Source organism: Polypterus senegalus, chromosome 4 (assembly GCF_016835505.1).
Source record: "Polypterus senegalus isolate Bchr_013 chromosome 4, ASM1683550v1, whole genome shotgun sequence".
Taxonomy (NCBI): Eukaryota; Metazoa; Chordata; class Cladistia; order Polypteriformes; family Polypteridae; genus Polypterus; species Polypterus senegalus.
The window spans coordinates 29180753-29200999 of NC_053157.1; the positions used below are offsets into that span (position 1 = coordinate 29180753).

The 20247-nt window shown below is 39.5% G+C and overlaps 1 protein-coding gene across 2 annotated transcripts in view; it reads right to left on the reverse strand.

Moving 5' to 3' along the window:
• myo5b (myosin VB) overlaps nt 1-20247 on the reverse strand; it is a 537981-nt gene that overhangs the window by 217193 nt on the left and 300541 nt on the right. For both annotated transcript variants that reach the window (XM_039750391.1, XM_039750392.1), the window contains exons 4-6: nt 14046-14190; nt 7583-7739; nt 716-859 (exon numbers count right to left, since the gene is read on the reverse strand). In XM_039750391.1, coding sequence (XP_039606325.1) covers nt 716-859; nt 7583-7739; nt 14046-14190 — 446 coding nt within the window. The remainder of the gene's footprint in view (nt 1-715; nt 860-7582; nt 7740-14045; nt 14191-20247) is intronic.

The following is a 20247-nucleotide window of genomic DNA, read 5'->3' on the forward strand; positions in this document are numbered from 1 at the left end:
CATATACTGTACAATATGTATGCATGCTGCTCCCCAGTATAAATCTCTGGAGTAGCTTGAATCCCCTGAAGTTCTGACAGCCCCTCGTGCAAACATTCATCCTGTCCTAGGTTTTAAAGTTTCTTTTTAAAAAAATGTTTGATCAAATTTATACTGAAAAATTCCAAATTCATCTTAAAGACAAATAAAAATCAATTATCATGTAGTAAGGCAATAACTTAATCCCTAGCACCTACCCCCATGAATATCTCAAAACTTTAAATTAAAGGCCACTTCACAAAGTTTTGTTTTTTTTAAGAAAAGGGACTATTGTTACACAAAAGGAGTGTCAGCTCTCATAAATGTTTTACTTTTACTTAACTTTAGCCAAAACAAACTCCTTTCCTTCCTTTTCCATTTATATCCTCTAATTACATTTCAGGCCACAACCAAATGCATCATATACTCTATTCAAGGTATATAAAAATAATCCTTTGTTACATAAAATTGCCCATGACTGATTGCAAAGCTTTACTGACAATGCAGAATACAAAAGAAGAATGGCTAAATGACTCAAAAGCAATTACCATTATGCTTTCATTGTATCTCTTTGGAAACAGCAATCATGCTATTGCCTGCTAACACTGCAAAACACTGACAAAAACACTTTGTTGCTTTTTTCATTATTTGTCCAGCATATTAAAAAGCATTCAATATTGTGAAATAAGACACTGACCTGAAAGACCACTCTTGACTTCTCCAGCAGGTATGTTCTCATGTTGGCACCAATGATGTGATATCGTCTGTCAAACCCAATCTGAATATATTTACCAAAGCGACTGCTGTTGTCATTTCTTGTTGTTTTGGCATTTCCAATTGCCTTGTCAAAAAAAAGAAGTAAAAAACAGATACATGTTTTCAGTTGTATGATTTATTAGCTTGGCATATTATTTATTACCTATTGTTACTTAACTAAAAATACAGGAGTTTTCCTGTTTTCAAATACTGTCTATAAAAATTGCTTTCTTATAACTACTCTCTGAGGATTTTTGTTTGGCTTCATATTACATGCTTGGCTACTTTCATATTGAAACATTTTAATGGATGAGATTAGGCTGCGTCAGCGTACATTTGTAAAGTAAAAATGGGTGAGTAGTTGTTTCCATGATAAGAAGGTTAAAAGACAGAACATTTTCACTAAATAGCCTTCATCAGATGTTTAACTGAAAAGGAATGAGCAGGTAACATACATCGGAGGGAACAAATCCAAGGAAATGAAAGGAGAAAATGGGAGAGTAGGTGAGAAAAAGTTGCCATTAGAGAAGATGAATTTAAAAAGCTGTCACTTTTTGAGACCTGAAAAAAATATGTGATTCCTGGCCAAAAACAAGCTTAGCTTCTTCTGTTTTTTCTTTGAAAAATATCTCTAAAGCCCGGGGAAACAACACAAACCGAGAAATCACAGGATGCAAAGTGTTCTTATAATAAGATTTGTAAGGTTTATAATTTTAATGGTTGAAACAGTCTTCTACCTGTCTCTCTGTGTTTTCTATGTAGATGGCTGGACACTTCCTTCAAGAAATGCTGCAGATAAGATTTTTAGGCTGGCAAGAGGCCTGTTGTTGAATATTGTATTCATGAGAGGTATTGTTGGTGACATATTCGGAAGAGAAACAGTTAGTTCTGTTACAGCTCAAAGTACCTGGTGAGGTGTGTGGCTCTCCATTGTGAAGTGAGCTACAGATGAGACACTTTCATAGGTTAGGTGGTCAAAAGTGGGAGATCATGGTAGGGTTAGGGAAAAAAGGCTCCTGTGGAAGGATTAGTCTGCAAAATGAAGAAATTTTGTTTAATGACCTGTCGGAGAGATAGAGTGTTAGAGTGGAACAGGAGGATCAGGGACTTGCAGGTTATTGGGGTTCCTCTTAGAGTAGATGTTATGAGGATTACTCCTGACCTGATTAAGAGCCCTGTCCACAACATGAAAAGGATATCTTCTATGATGAAGAAGCACTTCATTCTGACTACTTCATTTGAGAAGTTAGCTTAATTGCTGCAGGGGCAACAGAGTTGAAAGAACTACGAATGTGGTAGGGAGTTTTTAGTATGCCACGAACGGAAGGAGTTGTAGAAACGGTAACTGTATTAGCCAGTTGACTTGTAATAGACAGAAGTTTGAGGTCCTAAAGAGAGCTGATAGAAAGACTGGCATGATAGAGTTGTAGTTGAAAAGTTGAATATGCAAGATAAATGGATACTACAACATCCAACCAGAAAACCTTGGGACGGTATTTGTAGAAAAATCATTAATTAATTCCTATAGCTGGCTTCCGGAGAAAAAAGCAGCACCACAACAATCCTTGAAATATCTTTTGTACAGGTTCGGTATAAAGCCTAGGTAGAAAGAAAAGAAACACTCTTCCATCCAGAAGATAAAGATATAGGCATAGCTTGGGCCTACTCTTGTACAAAAGCAACTCCACTCAGCTGGTGAAAAAGGCGGTTATCATTAGAGAATTACTTAGGGGAATTAGAGAAAGCACTTAGGGTAAGAAACAGTTCTGATTAGGGGGTTTGTAAGAAGATCCTGGACTGGAGGTTATGTCAATGGAAAAGATTAAATAGTCAGGACCGTGAAACCTAAAGCCATCAAACAACTAGACAGCATGGTTAGTATCTTTGTTTATGAAGGGAGACCTTTAACCAGTGATCTCAAAAGACTGTTGAGGAAAGCTGAAATAGGAGTAGCGGGACAGTTGTAGGGCGGCACAGTGGCGCAGTGGGTAGCACTGCTGCCTTGCAGTTAGGAGACCCGGGTTCGCTTCCCGGGTCCTCCTTGTGTGGAGTTTGCATGTTCTCCCCGTGTCTGCGTGGGTTTCCTCAGGGTACTCCTGTTTTCTCCCACAGTCCAAAGAAATGCAGGTTAGGTGCATTGTCGATACTAGTGTGTACTTGGTGTGTGTGTGTGTGTGTGTGTGTGTGTATGCCCTGCAGTGGGCTGGCGCCCTGCCCAGGGTTTGTTTCCTGCCTTGTGCCCTGTGTTGGCTGGGATTGGCTCCAGCAGACCCCCGTGACCCTGTAGTTAGGATATAATGGGTTGGATAATGGATGGATGGATGGAACAGTTGTATTCAGAAATAACAAGGTGCCCAGGATAATCTGGTGTGTGCACTGCAAAAAATGCAGTATAGTAAAACCTCAATTGTCCATCAGGGATCGGGAGTGAGATCATGATAACAGAACAGCTACTTTAAAAATTATATACAGCAGATTACTTTAGCGAATAGTCGTATTTATTTACAAAACTAAACTATATTAACAAAATCTAGTATTAACAAAATGAATGAACTCATATAATATTGTAACGACCTGCGTAATAAGCAAATAGAACTCAGAGGTACTGGGGTTTTCTATGTTTTACTTTTCTATGTCCTGTCTTATACTTCGTTATCTGAGTTACTGAGCACACCTCCAAAACAATTAATGAAAGTTTTCCCTACCAATCAGATTATCTCCTGCCACTTACAGTATGTACTTTTTCCTCTATACCGCCAACACTCCTGCTTATCGTCTCCTGACTTCCTATCTAAAACTTCCTTTCATGGCACCTTCCTTTTCTCCTGAGTGGCATGTCTGCCCCTTAAAGAAGAGAAGCCGTTCACTCAGTCCCATCACTTACGGCATTCATTTTACCCTTTCTGCTCCCGCACAGCACATTACAAGCTGCCTGCACGTCACAACATATTAACAAAACATAATATAACAAAATTTAAAAAGAAAATTACAATACAGAAGAGCATTAACAGAATAACATTACCATCAGAGGTTACCATTTTCTACACCTTTTCAATTTTGTCAGCATTACACTTTATATCGTTCATTGTTGAAGCAATACTTGAAGCACTTTTCCCGTTTCGTAAACTGTTAAAAATTTCATTTTTTTGTGACAATTCCAACACCACGCATATGTTTATTGCCAATAACAATGTATAAAAGATTCATTATAACAAAAGAGAAAAGCTAGGAAACAATATTAATAAATGTACATAACTGACACTGTGATTTCAAAATGCAGCATGAGACTGTGGTGCTGGGGAAGAACGGGAAAGAACACAGCGCACTAGCACAAGGGAGAGTGGCTCTAATGTGCAAAGCTCGCAGCGTACCACACAGCAGTAGCAGTACAGTAATAGGTAGTCACTCCTGATGGTTAATCAAGTGACAATGATGATAATCAAGGTTTAACTGTAAATACTTTTCACCTGCTCAGATTTCATTTTTTGCAGTGTGGATTCTGAGATTTTAGTGGTTTTCCAACAATGTGGGGGTTAGCATTGGGAGGCAATTCCTTTCTGCTGATGAGAAGAGAAATGGCAGAAGCCATGCTGCACTTTCTGTTTATCGATGATTGGCATACAGTATGTTCCAAAGTAATTTTTGTTGACCAAAGTAAAAAGTAAAATCAGGCTGTTGGATCATTCCAAAAATGCCATTGGCCTATATCCTCAGACTTTAGTTGGTAGAGACTCAATTAAATACATTTTCTTGAAGAAAATGTAAACAAAGTTAAGGAGATTAGTCAGTCTCACAGACTCTTCAGCATGACGGCGGTAGCATGGAATTCAATATATAGTGCAAATAATAGCAAGTCATCAGTTTAAATAAAATCAAAATTTTGTTTTCACTTAAAAAATAATCCCCATCTGTTTTTCTTATATATTGTACAACTGGAAAGCAATCTTATCAAAACCATATGTACATTTCCTGTACTCCTCCTGCAGAGCAATAAAATATGACTATTCCATCTAGGGCCCCGAGGGACCACATGAATAATTTACCATCAATTCAAGTCTACAGCACTGGTGTTGTAGGCAGCAGATCAGGATCAAAACAATCAGAAACAAAATGTGAGAATGGCCACTCACTTCGTCTATAAATCTTGATCTGTCATGTCATGTGAAACTTCACCGAGTAATTCCAGTTTCCATGTTCTAGTTACATGATTAAAATGTAACTTCATATTAGTTTTAAAATATAAACCAAATATTTTAAATATACTAACTAATCATGACTATATAACACTTTGTCCTTCTTTTACTTCTGGGGATGCTTTATTTTAGCGACACTGAATTATTAAATATAATTTGTTTCAGCCATGCCCAATGTAATGCCTGCTTCCAGACTCTGATTTCATAACAGCACAGTAGTGACACAAACTGTTACTGTATAAAGGGAGGCATGGAAAAAACACTGGGCATGCTCAATAATTTCTGTTGATTTTTATTTTTTCTTACCAAAATTCACTCAGTGATGCCAGGATAAGCCCTAGCTGCCTGGTGTAATGAAAAAAAAAATAAATTACAAAAACAGAACGAATGATTTAAATGCAATTTACCACTTTGCCTAGTTTATCTTAGACATGGGTAATTGTCTGAGTATTATGTGAAGCTCTAATGCATCACAAGCTAATTCCTTGTTTTAAACACAGATTTAAAATGTCACCAGGTATTATACATTTATTATTCATCCATCCATCCATTTCTAAACCCACTTATCTTGAGCAGGGAGGCAGGGAAGCTGGAGCCTATCCCAGAAAGCAGAAGTTAAAAAAGGCGTTGCAGCATTGATTAATTCAACTCTGTGAGTGTTTCACTCAGCTACTTTTTATGTCCTACCTTCATAATTAGACTGGCTGCCAAAACCTTCTTTTCAACATTGGCCTCACTTTCAAGTTGCATTGCGTTTGTCTTGTTACAGACTCAAGGCCTATAGTTTTTGGTCCAATTTGATTCAGTACATATCCCCATATCCTGACTTATGTCACAGATAATTGCTGTAGGAATTGTTAAATGTAACCAGAAATCTTGTAGTCTACTTCATTTATTCATGGGACCAGGCCTATTGATTTGCAAATTTTTTGCTTGAGTAGTTATTGAGATACAGCAACCCAGCCACAGGGGATGCACAAACAAGTGTGTTTCTTCATGCCGGTCCCACGCCCAGATAAATGCCAAGAAAGAGCACCACAGATGCGTTGTTTGCTTTGATGATGTTGATGGAGAAGCATAGAGAAGGCCAGAAGGAGTTGCATTGCGACTTTGTGGACCTGGAGAAAGCATATGGCAGGGAGCCTCAAGAGGAGCTGTGGTAGTATATGAGGACATTGAGAGTGGCAGAGAAGTACATAAGAGTTGTACAGGATATGTACGAGGGAAGTGTGACAGTGGTGAGGTCTGCCGTAGGATTGGCGAATGCATTCAAGATGGAGGTGGGATTACATCAGGGATCGGCTCTGAGCCCTTTCTTATTTGCAATGGTGATGGACAGGTTGACAGACGAGATTAGACCGGAGTCCCCGTGGACTATGATGTTTGCTGATGGCATTGTGATCTGTAGCAATAGTAGGGAGCAGGTTGAGGAGACCATGGAGAGGTGTAGATCTGCTCTGGAGAGGAGAGGATGAAGGTCAGTAGGAACAAGACAGAATACATGTGTGTAAATGAGAGGGAGGTCAGTGGAATGGTGAGGATGTAGGGAATAGAGTTGGCGAAGCTGGATGAGTTTAAATACTTGGGATCAACAGTACAGAGTAATGGGGATTGTGGAAGAGAAGTGAAAAAGAGAGTGCAGGCAGGGTGGAATGGGTGGAGAAGAGTGTCAGGAATAATTTGTGACAGACGGGGATCAGCAAGAGTGAAAGAGAAGGTCTGCAGGATGGTAGTGAGACCAGCTATGTTATATGAGTTGGAGACGGTGGCACTGACCAGAAAGCAGGAGACAGAGCTCGAGGTAGCAGAGTTAAAGATGCTAAGAATTACATTGGGTGTGAAGAGGATAGATAGGATTAGAAACAAGTACATTAGAGGGTCAGTTCATGTTGGACAGTTGCGATATAAATAATAAATTGGGAGAAGAATGTTTAGGATAGAGCTGCCAGGAAAAAGGAAAAGAGGAAGGCCTAAGAGGAGGTTTATGGATGTGGTGAGAGAGGACATGCAGGAAGGGTGCCAGTCCATCATATTGCTGTGAAAGTGTGGAGCAGTCAAACAACAACAAGCATTTTACACAAGTAATTTTAAGAGCTCCATTTAGTTGTTGGCTGTTTGGGAGATGCGCACCTTATGAGATATTCAGTATTTGAAATCTCCTTACAAATGAGGGCAATCATTTTCAAATGTATTGGATGATTTAATCAGCCTTTATTTAATTCTGAACCATTAATAACTCAGTCACAATGCACTTTTAAAGGGAAGAGTATTACAATACAGCATCTGCTATCCAAAACTTATATATTTATCTGTTTATATAATTCAATGGCAGGCTGAAAGTTTAATTTTCTTCGTAGATCCTAGCTCATCAGAGCACTCGTTACTTGCCAGTGTGATAAGTAATATGAACTACATAAGGAAATTAAGAGCAATGTGCACAAATTAAAATGTTAAAACCTTTCAAATGCCATTCATCCTACTAAGAAGTGAAGACACCACATTTCAACTCATCTACTCTAGAGCACTCATCCTGTTGTAAGGAGTTACAAAAGGTGTTGTAGCATTTATTAATTTAGCTCTGTGAATGTTTCACTCAAGTCTTTTTTATGTCCTACCTCCATAATTGGACTGGATGCCAAAACCTTCTCTTCAACATTGGCCTCACTTTCTGACCCACCAACTGTAGCAAAATAGCGCATGGCATACTTAGCAGACACCGTCTTCCCAGCCCCAGACTCTCCACTCACGATGATGGACTGATTCTTTTCATCTCTGTGGTGAGAAAAAAACCAAAATGAAGAACTAAGAAACAAAAAATACATTACAAAAGCTAAATGATATAGACGCTAGGCAATGATGAATACCTATATAATATATTCAATGACGAATACCACATATTACTGTACATGCTTGGTACACCCGAGTCCTACTGCAAAAGTACTCCCAGAATGGTATTGATGAGAAATTTGGCAAGTTGCACCCAAACACACCTCCAACCTGACAAATAATGCTCACACTGTGAATTCAAGTTGGTATCCCCTTTATATCAACCTGAACATTTGACACTGTTTATCACTTACAACAGAAACAAAGTTATATTATCAGTTTCAATTAAGAATTAGTTTAAGAAGTGACTCTCATGCGGTGGGACACTGTGACCCTGTTGCTATAATAGGTACATTACAGTGCGCTCCTGTTGGTGATGGTTTGCAGTACAATATTGCCCCCTGTTGTCTTTCACTTCCATATATATGGAAGTTTAGTGGTGGGCTCAAAAGTACTTTATGTGGTTAAGATTCTGATTCTGTGATGTTCAAAATGTTAAGTAAAGTTGATTTTTAGTATGGGGTGTGTATGTGTGCGTCTTAAAATTGCAGTTTTCATCAGAAAATTATGCATTTTGCTGCATTGTGTAGAGCTACCAGATAAAAAAATACAGAATGGATGGTTTCTGAGATATTCGACTTGAATGCTAAAACCCAAAGTGTATACAATGATAATTTCTGAAAAGAAAACTACCAAACTTTTTCAGAAAAGGCTGCATTGCGTTTGCTTTGTTACAGGCTCCAGGCCTATTGTTTTTGGTCCAATTTGGTTCAGCACTTATCTCCATATCCAGATGTACAGTATGTCATTGATAACTGCTGTAGAAATTGTTACATCTAACAAGGACTTTTGTAGTCTACTCCATTTATTCATGGGGCCAGGCCTATTCTTCTACTTCTTTCAGCTGCTCCCTTTAGGGGTTACCACAGCAGATCATCTGTTTCCATATTTTGCTCTGTTACACCCATCACCTGCATGTCCTCTCTCACCACATCCATAAACCTTCTCTTAGGCCTTCCTCTTTTCCTCTTGCCTGGCAGCTCTATCCTTAAAATCCTTCTTCGAATATACCCAGCATCTCTCCTCTGCACATGTCCAAACCAACGCAATCTCACTTCTCTGACTTTGTCTCCAACCTGAGCCGACCCTATTGATCTGCATTTTTTTTGCACAAGTAGTTTTTGAGGTACATCATTTATTTAAATATTAGCCAAGGTACCTGTTAACCACCTTAGCATTAGATCCAAGTGAGCTGTAGAAACAGTGCTAAAAGCGTTAGTCCAGAATTTCACTTTGGCAACGGTATGGAGGCTTCTCCCGTAAGAACCAAGGTTCACACGAGCTGTAAATGTGCCAACAGCATTAGTGCCAAGTGTTACTTGGGCAACGGTATAGGCATGTCTTGCATAAGCATCAGGCCCAAGCGTTACCTGGACAACAGTGTAGACATGTCTTCTTCTAGTCGCATGAAGGCTTCTTGAAAGAAACGCCTCTTATCGGCAGTGATGACAAAGTGAATCTCTCTTCAGGCAATGAAATTTGAACAGTCAGTGAAACCAAAAGCGATTCTAAGAATCCGAAAGTGACACTTGAGTCACTCGCACATGTGCTGTTCATGTTATTATTTGTATCATTATACTTTCTACACGTGTTTTGCATGTTTTACATTAGAAAGAGTCGATTTAATAAAACGTCATTTTTCAAGCCAAAAAATGCAACGCTTTTTATGTGTTTTTCTGAGAAAAAAAATGTAACGCTAAGAAAGTTAATAAGTAAAAAATATTTGCTATCTCTTGCCCTACACGTTCTTCCAGTGCCTTTTCTCTCTATTCGAGTGTGTGTGAACGTCTCTTCACTGGCGCTCTCTCTCTCTCGAGCACATTCCCGTAAAGTCTGCCTCTCTGACTCTGTCATTGTTTTCAAGGCACCTTTCTCGCCTCCTGTCCCGTTTTGTACTTCTCATCTTTGAAGGGGACTCTCTCAGAGTACACACACTCACACAAATTTCTAAGTAAAGATAGTTGACAGCTTGTTTGTTATTAAGAATAACTTCATTGTAAATTACTGTAATACTCCACTAAGGCTGGATGAAATGAAATGTAAAAAAGCCTTTTTGGATTGTTGATAAAGGGCTTGAACTACAAACTTGTATGAATATTGTAAAACAGCCTGGGTACAACCACGAATTTAACATGTGGAAATGCCAGTATTTTTCCAGCACCTTTTTACTTCAGAAAACTGATAGCAAGTCATACACTCCAATCACAATGGAAAGTCATACAAGACCAATGAATTGGAGTTGGAGACTTCCTGAACTTCAGGTCCTTTGCACGACGAGTGGCAGCGTGGCCATGCAACACAGCTGACTTGCTGAGATGAGTCCAGCTGCAGACCTCCGGACTTCCATGATTCAGTAGCTCTGCTGGCCAGTCAATTATACTGGAGGGTTTTGCCACTTGGTTTACTTGAGTCAGATAACCCTTCCCCAACCCTAGTCTTAACCATTGTGCAATGAGATATTATCATTGACATACAGTATAATATAAAGCAACAATATCCTTGATGGAGTTGCGCTCTGGAGGACCGCAGATAGTGTCTACTGGATGTGGACATCTGGTGGTAGTGAGGCACATCGCACAGGTCAACTGATCAGCACGACAAAGGTGTCAGAGCCCTTGGCAGAATGACCAGCGATGCTTTGTTTCATGAGAAGTGAATGAATATCCTTCTCTTGGGGACTGGAGGTCTGAGCATTTCCCAGTGCAATAGAACTGTTACTAGGTGAAACACTGGAATATTTATGGAAACTGTAATAATTCAATTCTTCCATCAAATAATGTATTTCTTCAACATACTTAATCAAATTTCAGGATTACAGGGCCTATACAAGCAGAACTGGGTATTAAGCAGGACCAAGTCCTCAATATGCCACCAATCCACACTTACTCTCACACTCAGTTATACCAGTGTATATCAATAAAATCACTAATTCTGTTCCAAATACTGTGCTGTTCCAAAACTCACCAATTCTCAAATAAAATATACAACCTTTAAGAAGAATCCAGATGAGGTACTGTTCCAGCTCAGCTATCAGTTAAACAAACAGGTTTGATGGACTGAATGGTCTCCTCTCATTTGTCACATTTCTTATGTTGTTATGGTACTAATTGGAATAACACAATTCATTCATATAAGTATTCATTTCCCCAGTGGCTGACCCTCTGTAGGTAGTGCAGAAAGAAATTATACAAATGATATATAGCATTCAAACTAGTTTATTGAACTGGCAGTCCAACAAAAAGCATTGTGCAATAAAACATGCTGTACTAGAGGGATCAATAAGCTGAGCACATATAACGGGCAGGACTGCAGGACCACACATTACACAGACGGCAAGCCATTATTCAAATAATTCAGAACAATCTATTACTTTACCAGCATATACTGTAACCTTGGGTTAAATATTTTGACAGTTTTTCTGTGCAGGTATTAAACTCCAATAGGTCAGAGTTTTCTGCACGTGACCTGCTTATGATGATCTTAAGGCTTTTTAAACTTTGTGAAAATGTGAGTGACCAGCAGGGAAGGTCTATGAAATTGTAAGGTAGACCGTTCTGTCAATCGGTGTGATTAGTGAGTACAATGAGGCTGAAACGGGGTTTGGAGGGCTGTTTATTAGCAGGATTTTTTTTTTATGTTATTAGCATATCTTTTTTCTAATCTGTATATAGCAAACACAAAGTAAGGGCTCATTAAGAACTATACAAGCATCAGATGTATTTATCTCAAACAGCACTCTGAAACAACATATTACTATTAGGGCCATTCTGCCAAGATGCTGATGCTGAAATCCTGTTATGCCTTCTCTTAGCAAGAACGTTTCTACAATGTCAACACTGAATATTAAATGCCACTAAACAGGTATCCTTGAACAGACATTAAAAAACAATGAGGAATACTTTATGCCTACTTCAGACAAGGAGCTAAAGCTATAAAGCAATAGTAGGTACATTAATACAAAAGTCATTACACGCATGCCCTTGTGGTGCATCAACAACATGTATTTATATAGTGTAGAACCAAGTTCTTTACACGTAGTAAAAGAAAAATGAAAGTTGTAAGAAAGTAAAATGGCAGGACTCTTTAATTTTTAAGTCTCTCATGGTTAAAAGAGTAAAAGTCGATGGTCGATCTGATAATATATGCTATGGTTAGATGGCAAGAGAGGAGAAAAAGAATAAAAATTTCAACTGACAAAGCTGATTAAGAAGAGCTTCTAGTGGTCTGAATGCCAAAAGACCAGCCAGTCCTGTTCTAGGTAGTCTACAATACTTAATTTGATTAATCAATTCAATAATAAAAAAAGCATAGAATATAGCATGGCTAAATTGTACGATACATGACACCATGACAGTCATGCAGTAATGGTGGCTGCACACTGGAAACAGCATGTAAACTTTAATTCATGAAAAGAACAGCCCCATTAGAGACTACAGCTCAAGTACTCATTCACCTCCAAAAATATACAGAATTTGTCTTTCATTTCATCCTTTAAACTCTGACAAGCCATCTAACAACCTGAAAATCTCTTAAAAGAAAGAGGCGACTTGATCTCTGCAACTTGCGAATGACAAGCCGTCTGAAAGGACGCAGTGTAGACTGATGTGTTTCTAAACACATTTTGTCCGGTGGAAGTGAACATGACGCACAGGTCAGTAAGTGTTTTTGTCTATATTTCAAATTTCTCCACTTTACCTCTCCAAGTTTAACTCTCTTCACACACACCTTGAGTATGTCCAGTGGCTTAATACATTAAAACCCCGAATTACAAGACACATATTCAAATGGGGCAGCCCGGTGGCGCAGTGGTAGCACTGCTGCCTCGCAGTTAGAAGACCCGGGTTCATGTTCTCCCCGTGTCTGCGCGTTTTTCCACCGGGTGCTCCAGTTTCCTCCCACAGTCCAAAGACATGCAGGTTAGGGGCATAGGCGATCCTAAATTGTCCCTAGTGTGTGCTTGGTGTGTGGGTGCCCTGCGGTGGGCTGGCGCCCTGCCCAGGGTTTGTTCCTGCCTTTTGCCCTGTGTTGGCTGGGATTGGCTCCAGCAGACCCCCGTGACCCTGTGTTAGGATATAGCGGGTTGGGCAATGACTGACTGACTGACATATTCAAATGGCAAGGAAAACAGAGAACACCTCATTGTGCTTCAAATGGTCAAGTAAATGAGCCATCTACTTCAGTAACCAGGTGTACAGTGACAGTCAAGGTAGGCCCAGAGATACTACATACCGCATACATACAGTGCCCGTAGAAGAAAATAACACTTTACAACACTTTATACCAAAACAATATAGTGGAGTATGAGACAGACGCACCAATAACTTTCTTTCATGGTTGGCATCTGTCCACCATAACAACATTGGGGAATGAATCAAGCTTGAAGTACAGTAGATGGGGAAAAAAAATAATTACTTGACCACCTATTCCACAAAGTGTTAGAGGTATGTCACTCTAATGAAGAGGCTTGTAAAGAAGACATTTTCTGCCATTGACAGCTTCCATTATCTCTTGAGATGCACAAATGTCCCACAACAGCTTGTTGCACTGAAGCAGCATGACAACCCTTTTTTTTACTGGCCTCAGTGACATCACTGGCAGCCCTTCACCCCAAAGGGGACTGGGAAACTGCTACCTGTGGATGCTAAAAGGGTTCAAAACCTAGATGACTGCATCGTCTATGATCCACCATATTAATAACAGCCTCAAAATGTAGGAGCTTAGTACCTAATTGACTTATTGGTGAAATGAAAATGCAATGAAGATTGATATGAGCGAGATAATTATAAATACCCAGTCAGGTAAGGTGGCACAGTGGGCAGTGCTGCTAGTTCACAAATCCAGCATCCCAGATTGAAATCCCAAGTCTGGATATTTGTAGTGTGGACTTTGCATGGTCTCTCTGTGTCTGTGTAGCCCAAAACAAGTGCAAGTTGTGTTAACTGGCAATTTCAAACTGGCCCTAGTGTGAATGTTCCTTGAGATGGAATCATATGCTGTCCATGGCTAGCTTCTTGTCTTGGCCTAATTGCTGCCTGGATGGGCTCGGGTCCCCGCTGAACTGGATGAAGCCAGTCTGTTTTGTGTTATGCCACACATGCCCATGTACTTGATACAGCAGGTCTTTTGATTACAGAACTTAATTATGAACTTTGTACACATGACAATAAATTTGACTTGAGTTATTTAATATACCTAGCCATCTGTTTGTAGGCCTCTTCTGCAACAGCAAAGACATGGGGATCCATATCCCCCATATTCTGTCCACTGTAGGCATAGATGACATCTTCTCCATAGATGGGCACTTGCTCATATGGGTTAATGGCAACAAGTACAATTCCTACAGGAAAAAATAGAAAAAAAAGTTCAGTAGTAATAAAAAGTAATCAAATAAAAATACACACATTTAACTAGCAAAACATGGACATCTTAATAACGAGGAAAAGTTTTATTTTGGATTTTAAAAAAGTCCATCAATCTCAAAAGATTTCTAACCAGTTTAAGTTTGTGTTGTCTAGAGCTGGCAGTACTAGGAGAAAGGCACACACTAGCCAGTTCATCACAGGGTACTTCACCCACACATACCCACCGACATACACACACACATATATGCATTGAATATACAGTACTTAAATTCAAGAGGTATATTTGGCATTCTGCATCATTAAGTGCTGCAGTCGCACAAACCCAGCGTCCTAGGCTCAGTCTGATACCTGATCCCTGTCTTCTTGGAGTTTCGAAGTTCTTCTGTTTCAGTAGACATTAAATGAGGTTAAATGGTTACTCTAAATTGGTCCTGTGTGTGTGTTACAAATTGGGACATCCTGTTCATTTTTTCCTGTTACTCTACTGTGGGTCTTTGAATGGCTTTAACTTCAGGGGGATAGTAATGCATGAGGGTTTTGCATTAAGAATTTGTCTATGAACCAGTGGAAATTATTTTATCATTAAACTGTTAAGAGTGTCATGTTGCCATTATTAGCTTCTGAAATTTGTGTTTCATTGTTGCTAGTTACTGCCTAATAACAGATGCTCACCTTTAGACCTCTAAACAACATTCAGGACGGTGAAGGTTTTGGTGATAGTACATCATTTGTTTATAGGCTCCTGGCAATTCTCATTTGACTCTATTTACTTTATGAACGATTGCTTTGGTTTTTTGAACAAAGATTTCTTTGTTTCTTTGGATAGTGACTCTTGTTATACTTTCTAAATTTCACAGGAAAATGTGTGGGACCAGGTGGAGTTCTTAAAGCCTGCACTGTCCAACTTTGTCATGTCCTCTCTCACCTGTTCAGTCTATCACTAAGGATCCAAAAAGTGCCACTGCTGAGGAAAACATCATGCATTAATCAAAAAAGATGGCACCTAATGACCGCAGACCTGTGGCCCCTTACATTTTACATCACAAAGATCCTTGAGAGGCTAATCCTGGACTATAGAAGTCTTCCTGTGAATAACATTCTGGACCCACTGCAATTCGCCTATCAGACAAGTGTCGGAGATGAATACACAATTATATGCCTGTTCCACAATGCTTATTTCCATGTAGACATTATGTTTTTTTTTTATTTCTCTGGTGCCTTCAGTTCCCTTTAGTCATCCCTTTTAAGGGGTAAGCTCAGAGATATGCAGAAGGATGAGCCAATGGTGTCCTGGATAATGGACTGTCTGTCAGGCAGACAGCAGTTTGTGAGACTCACGGACTGTGTGGGCAACACTGGAGCACCGCAAGGAACAGACATGTCTGTGTTTCTCTTTACTCTGTCCCCCTCAGACTACTAATATAACAAAAGGTTATTTTTCACCAATGGGGTGTATTGACAAGTGGGATGAGAAAGAGTACTGGGATAGATGAAGAACTGTTTCTTGTTGCAAAGAGAATTTTTGTCATCTTAACAACTTATCAAACTGGTGATCAACTTTCAAAGGGCCTCTATGCCCACTCACTGTTCGAGGTGTGGATGTAGTTGTGGTGCATGGCTACAAGTACTTAGGGGTCCCACATCAGTGACATGCTGCACTTCTCTAGTAGCAAAAAAGAACTATATAAGGAAGGCTGGAACACAATAAATTTTTCTTAGAAGACTGTGCTCCTTTAATGTAAGAAGTTATATCCTTTATATGTTCTACAAAACTGTACATAACCATGCGGTTTTATATGCTGTGGAATGCTGGTCCAGTAACATCACTTCACAGGAGGACCACCGAACCAACAAGCCAATCAAGAAGACAGACTCAGTTAGGTTACACATTCTGGACCTTCTGGGGGTAGGAGTGGAAGAGAGAAAGAAGACAAAACTAATGGAAATTATGAACAATGCTGCACACCCCCTCAGATAAATCAGCACTGGGGGCTTTTAGGCAACAAAGAAAGAAAACACAACTGGGGCTCATTCATATCTACAGAGTTATGACTTTATAACACCACTGAGAGTGTTGCTGCACTTTGATACTTTTAGCTAAGTCAGAGGTTTTCTTTATTCTTAGCAATTCTTGTGTGTATTTGTTAGAATAGTATGTATTTATTTTTCAGCTTCTTTTAAAAGGCAAGCTGTCCCCTTGGGGCAACTAAATAAAGTAAGTGCTGATTTGTTTTGTTATCCATCCATCCATCCATCCACTCCTGTGGTTAGCCACATGCATAGCAGCCAATTCAGAAGGGTTGGCTGAAACTAAAGAAAGCAGGAGGGTGGTGTCCATACTGCAGTCCAGCAGATCATTACCGGATACTAGCAACTCAATGCAACAAGTGTGAGGGAGGGCTCTGCAAGGAGCTGGAATCCATCTGTTTGTTACTGCCTTCCGTTTAATGCTGCCAACTTAAGATGTGGGCTCCATGATCCTAAACTGGATTAAGACAGCTTGAGACCGTTAGGTAATATAGAGTATGTCAAAGGTTTTTAATGTACAGGATAACAGAACACAACAGAATTAATGTTGAATGACATGATTCTGGTTGAACAGAAATTAACATTTTCATTGATCTTGCCTGTTTTATGCAGGGAGAAGCACAATACTGTAATAAGGCATATTTCAATGTCTAATAACAAATGACAGGCCCTCAGAGCTGAGTCCACTTTCTTTGTAACTTGCATACAATACAACTAAGTAAAAGAAGTCTGTTGCAAACCAATAATTTTACTATTACTTCTTCTTTCTCTTCATCTTTCTTACTTCTATGTGGGGTCAATATGCTTGATCGACCTTCTCCATACAGCTTGGCATCTCCTTCAGATTTTATTTTACTTTATCCATCCACCTCTGCTTTGGCCTCACTGGCTTTCTTTTCACCTGTTCTTCCATTCCCATCACTCTTTCACTCTCATTTTCATTGTCTCTCCTCATCGCATGTCCATACCACTTCAATCTCCTTTCCTGCACTTTCTTAGATAGCTCTCCCACTTTTGTTGTACAGCATAATTCGTTCCGGAAACGTGCTTGCACTCCTAAACACTCGTATATCAAAGTGAATTTCCCCATAAGAAATAATGGAAACTCAGATGATTCGTTCCACAACCCAAAACTATTCATATAAAAATGATTAATACAACATATAAAGTAAAAATACATTAAACAAATTAACCTGCACTTTACCTTTGAAAAGAATCATGGCTGGTGTGAGCAAGTTTCTAAATTCTTGTGGGATTCCACCCAATGGGACGACATGCAAAAGAACATCCCAAAGCAATCGCAGTCTCCCAGCGCTGTAGCAGTTCGCTGTAAAAAGCGAATCCAGAAAGATCGCGGACATTCTATAAGAGCCTGCCGTCGGTGGGTGATACAAGGAACAAGGAACATTATAAACACGCAGGGCATAGTACTACTTGGCCACAACCCTGCCTGACTGTTGTGTCTGTGTATAGGAGAGTGGCAGATCCTGCTACAATAAATAACCGCGCTGTTGCTGTTTCAAGCTGAATAAAGCTGGTGGTGCAAGACAGGGACTTATACGTCACAGCACACACACAGTCACAATGCTGTAGTAAACAGTATACGCTCATACGGATGTTCACTATATGAGTGAGGCACGCTGACTCAGAAGGAGAATAGGAGATGATTGCCCACAGTCCTGCTGCGAGAGAGAGAAGTATCTTCAGCTCAGTTGTGATTACATGACGCTCAGCAGACAAAGCGTATACATACATACTACTCATATTGCAAGACGTCGCTCGTTTATCAAGTCAAAATTTATTAAAAATTTTACCTCATCTTGTAAAACACTCGTAAACCAAGTTACTCGCAAACCAAGGTTCCACTGTATCTCTAATGGTCTCATTCTTATTCTGTCCTTTTTTTAACTCCACAAATCCATTTCAACATCAGCATTTCTGCCACATCCAACTTCTCCTCCTGCTCTTCCTTTACTGCCCATGTCATCATTTCTGGTCTTGTTACTGTCTTACTGCCTTCCCTTTAATCTTCACTTTAATTCTTCAAAGACACAATACTCTTGATACCTTCTTCCAATTTTTCCATCCATCCTGCACTCTGTTTATCTCTGTATCTAGTTTCCCATCTTGGGCTCCCACTGATCCTAGATATTTCAATTTCTCGACTTTTTTCAGTAGCTCTCCCTGCAGGCTAACTTTTGAATCCTGATCGTTTTTAAACCTTAACTATTCTGTCTTCTCCCTATTTATCTTCAACCCTCTATCTTCCTCAGAGTGATATACATATTTTGCTTTCGGACTTTTTCTCCTTTATATTAAAACTAGCAAAATACCCGCGCTTCGCAGCAGAGAAGTAGTGTGTTAAAGAAGTTATGAAAAAGAAAAAGAAACATTTTAAAAATAACGCAACATGATTGTCAATGTAATTGTTTTGTCACTGTTATGAGTGTTGCTGTCATATATATATATATATATATATATATATATATATATATATATATATATATATATATATATATATACAGATAAAAATATACATATATATACACACTTACACATACATATATATATATACACATACATACATATACACACACACATATATACAAACCGGATTACAAAAAAGTTGGGACACTAAACAAATTGTGAATAAAAACTGAATGCAATGATGTGGAGATGGCAAATGTCAATATTTTATTTGTAATAGAACGTAGATGACAGATCAAACGTTTAATCCGAGTAAATGTATCATTTTAAAGGAAAAATATGTTGATTCAAAATTTCACAAATCCCAAAAAGTTGGGACAAGTAGCAATAAGGCTGGAAAAAGTAAATTTGAGCATAACAAAGAGCTGAAAGACCAATAAACACTAATTACATCAATTGGCAACATGATTGGGTATAAAAGAGCTTCTCAGAGTGGCAGTGTCTCTCAGAAGCCAAGATGGGTAGAGGATCACCAATTCCCACAATGTTGCAGAAAGATAGTGGAGCAATATCAGAAAGGTGTTACCCAGTGCAAAGACTTTGCATCTATCATCATCAACTGTGCATAACATCATCCGAAGATTCAGAGAATCTGGAACAATCTCTGTGCGTAAGGGTCAAGGCCGTAAAACCATACTGGATGCCCGTGATCTCCGGGCCCTTAAACGACACTGCACCACAAACAGGAATGCTACTGTAAAGGAAATCACAGAATGGGCTCAGGAATACTTCCAGAAACCATTGTCAGTGAACACAATCCACCGTGCCATCCGCCGTTGCCAGCTGAAACTCTACAGTGCAAAGAAGAAGCCATTTCTAAGCAAGATCCACAAGCTCAGGCGTTGTCACTGGGCCAGGGATCATTTAAAATGGAGTGTGGCAAAATGGAAGACTGTTCTGTGGTCAGACGAGTCACGATTCAAGTTCTTTTGGAAATCTGGGACGCCATGTCATCCGGACCAAAGAGGACAAGGACAACCCAAGTTGTTATCAACGCTCAGTTCAGAAGCCTGCATCTCTGATGGTATGGGGTTGCATGAGTGCGTGTGCCAGGGCAGCTTGCATGTCTGGAAAGGCACCATCAATGCAGAAAAATATATTCAGGTTCTAGAACAACATATGCTCCCATCCAGACGTCATCTCTTTCAGGGAAGACCCTGCATTTTTCAACAAGATAATGCCAGACCACATTCTGCATCAATCACAACATCATGGCTGCGTAGGAGAAGGATCCGGTACTGAAATGGCCAGTCTGCAGTCCAGATCTTTCACCTATAGAGAACATTTGGCGCATCATAAAGAGGAAGGTGCGACAAAGAAGGCCCAAGACGATTGAACAGTTAGAGGCCTGTATTAGACAAGAATGGGAGAGCATTCCTATTTCTAAACTTGAGAAACTGGTCTCCTCGGTCCCCAGACGTCTGTTGAGTGTTGTAAGAAGAAGGGGAGATGCCACACAGTGGTGAAAATGGCCTTGCCCCAACTTTTTTGGGATTGACACCATGAAATTCTGAATC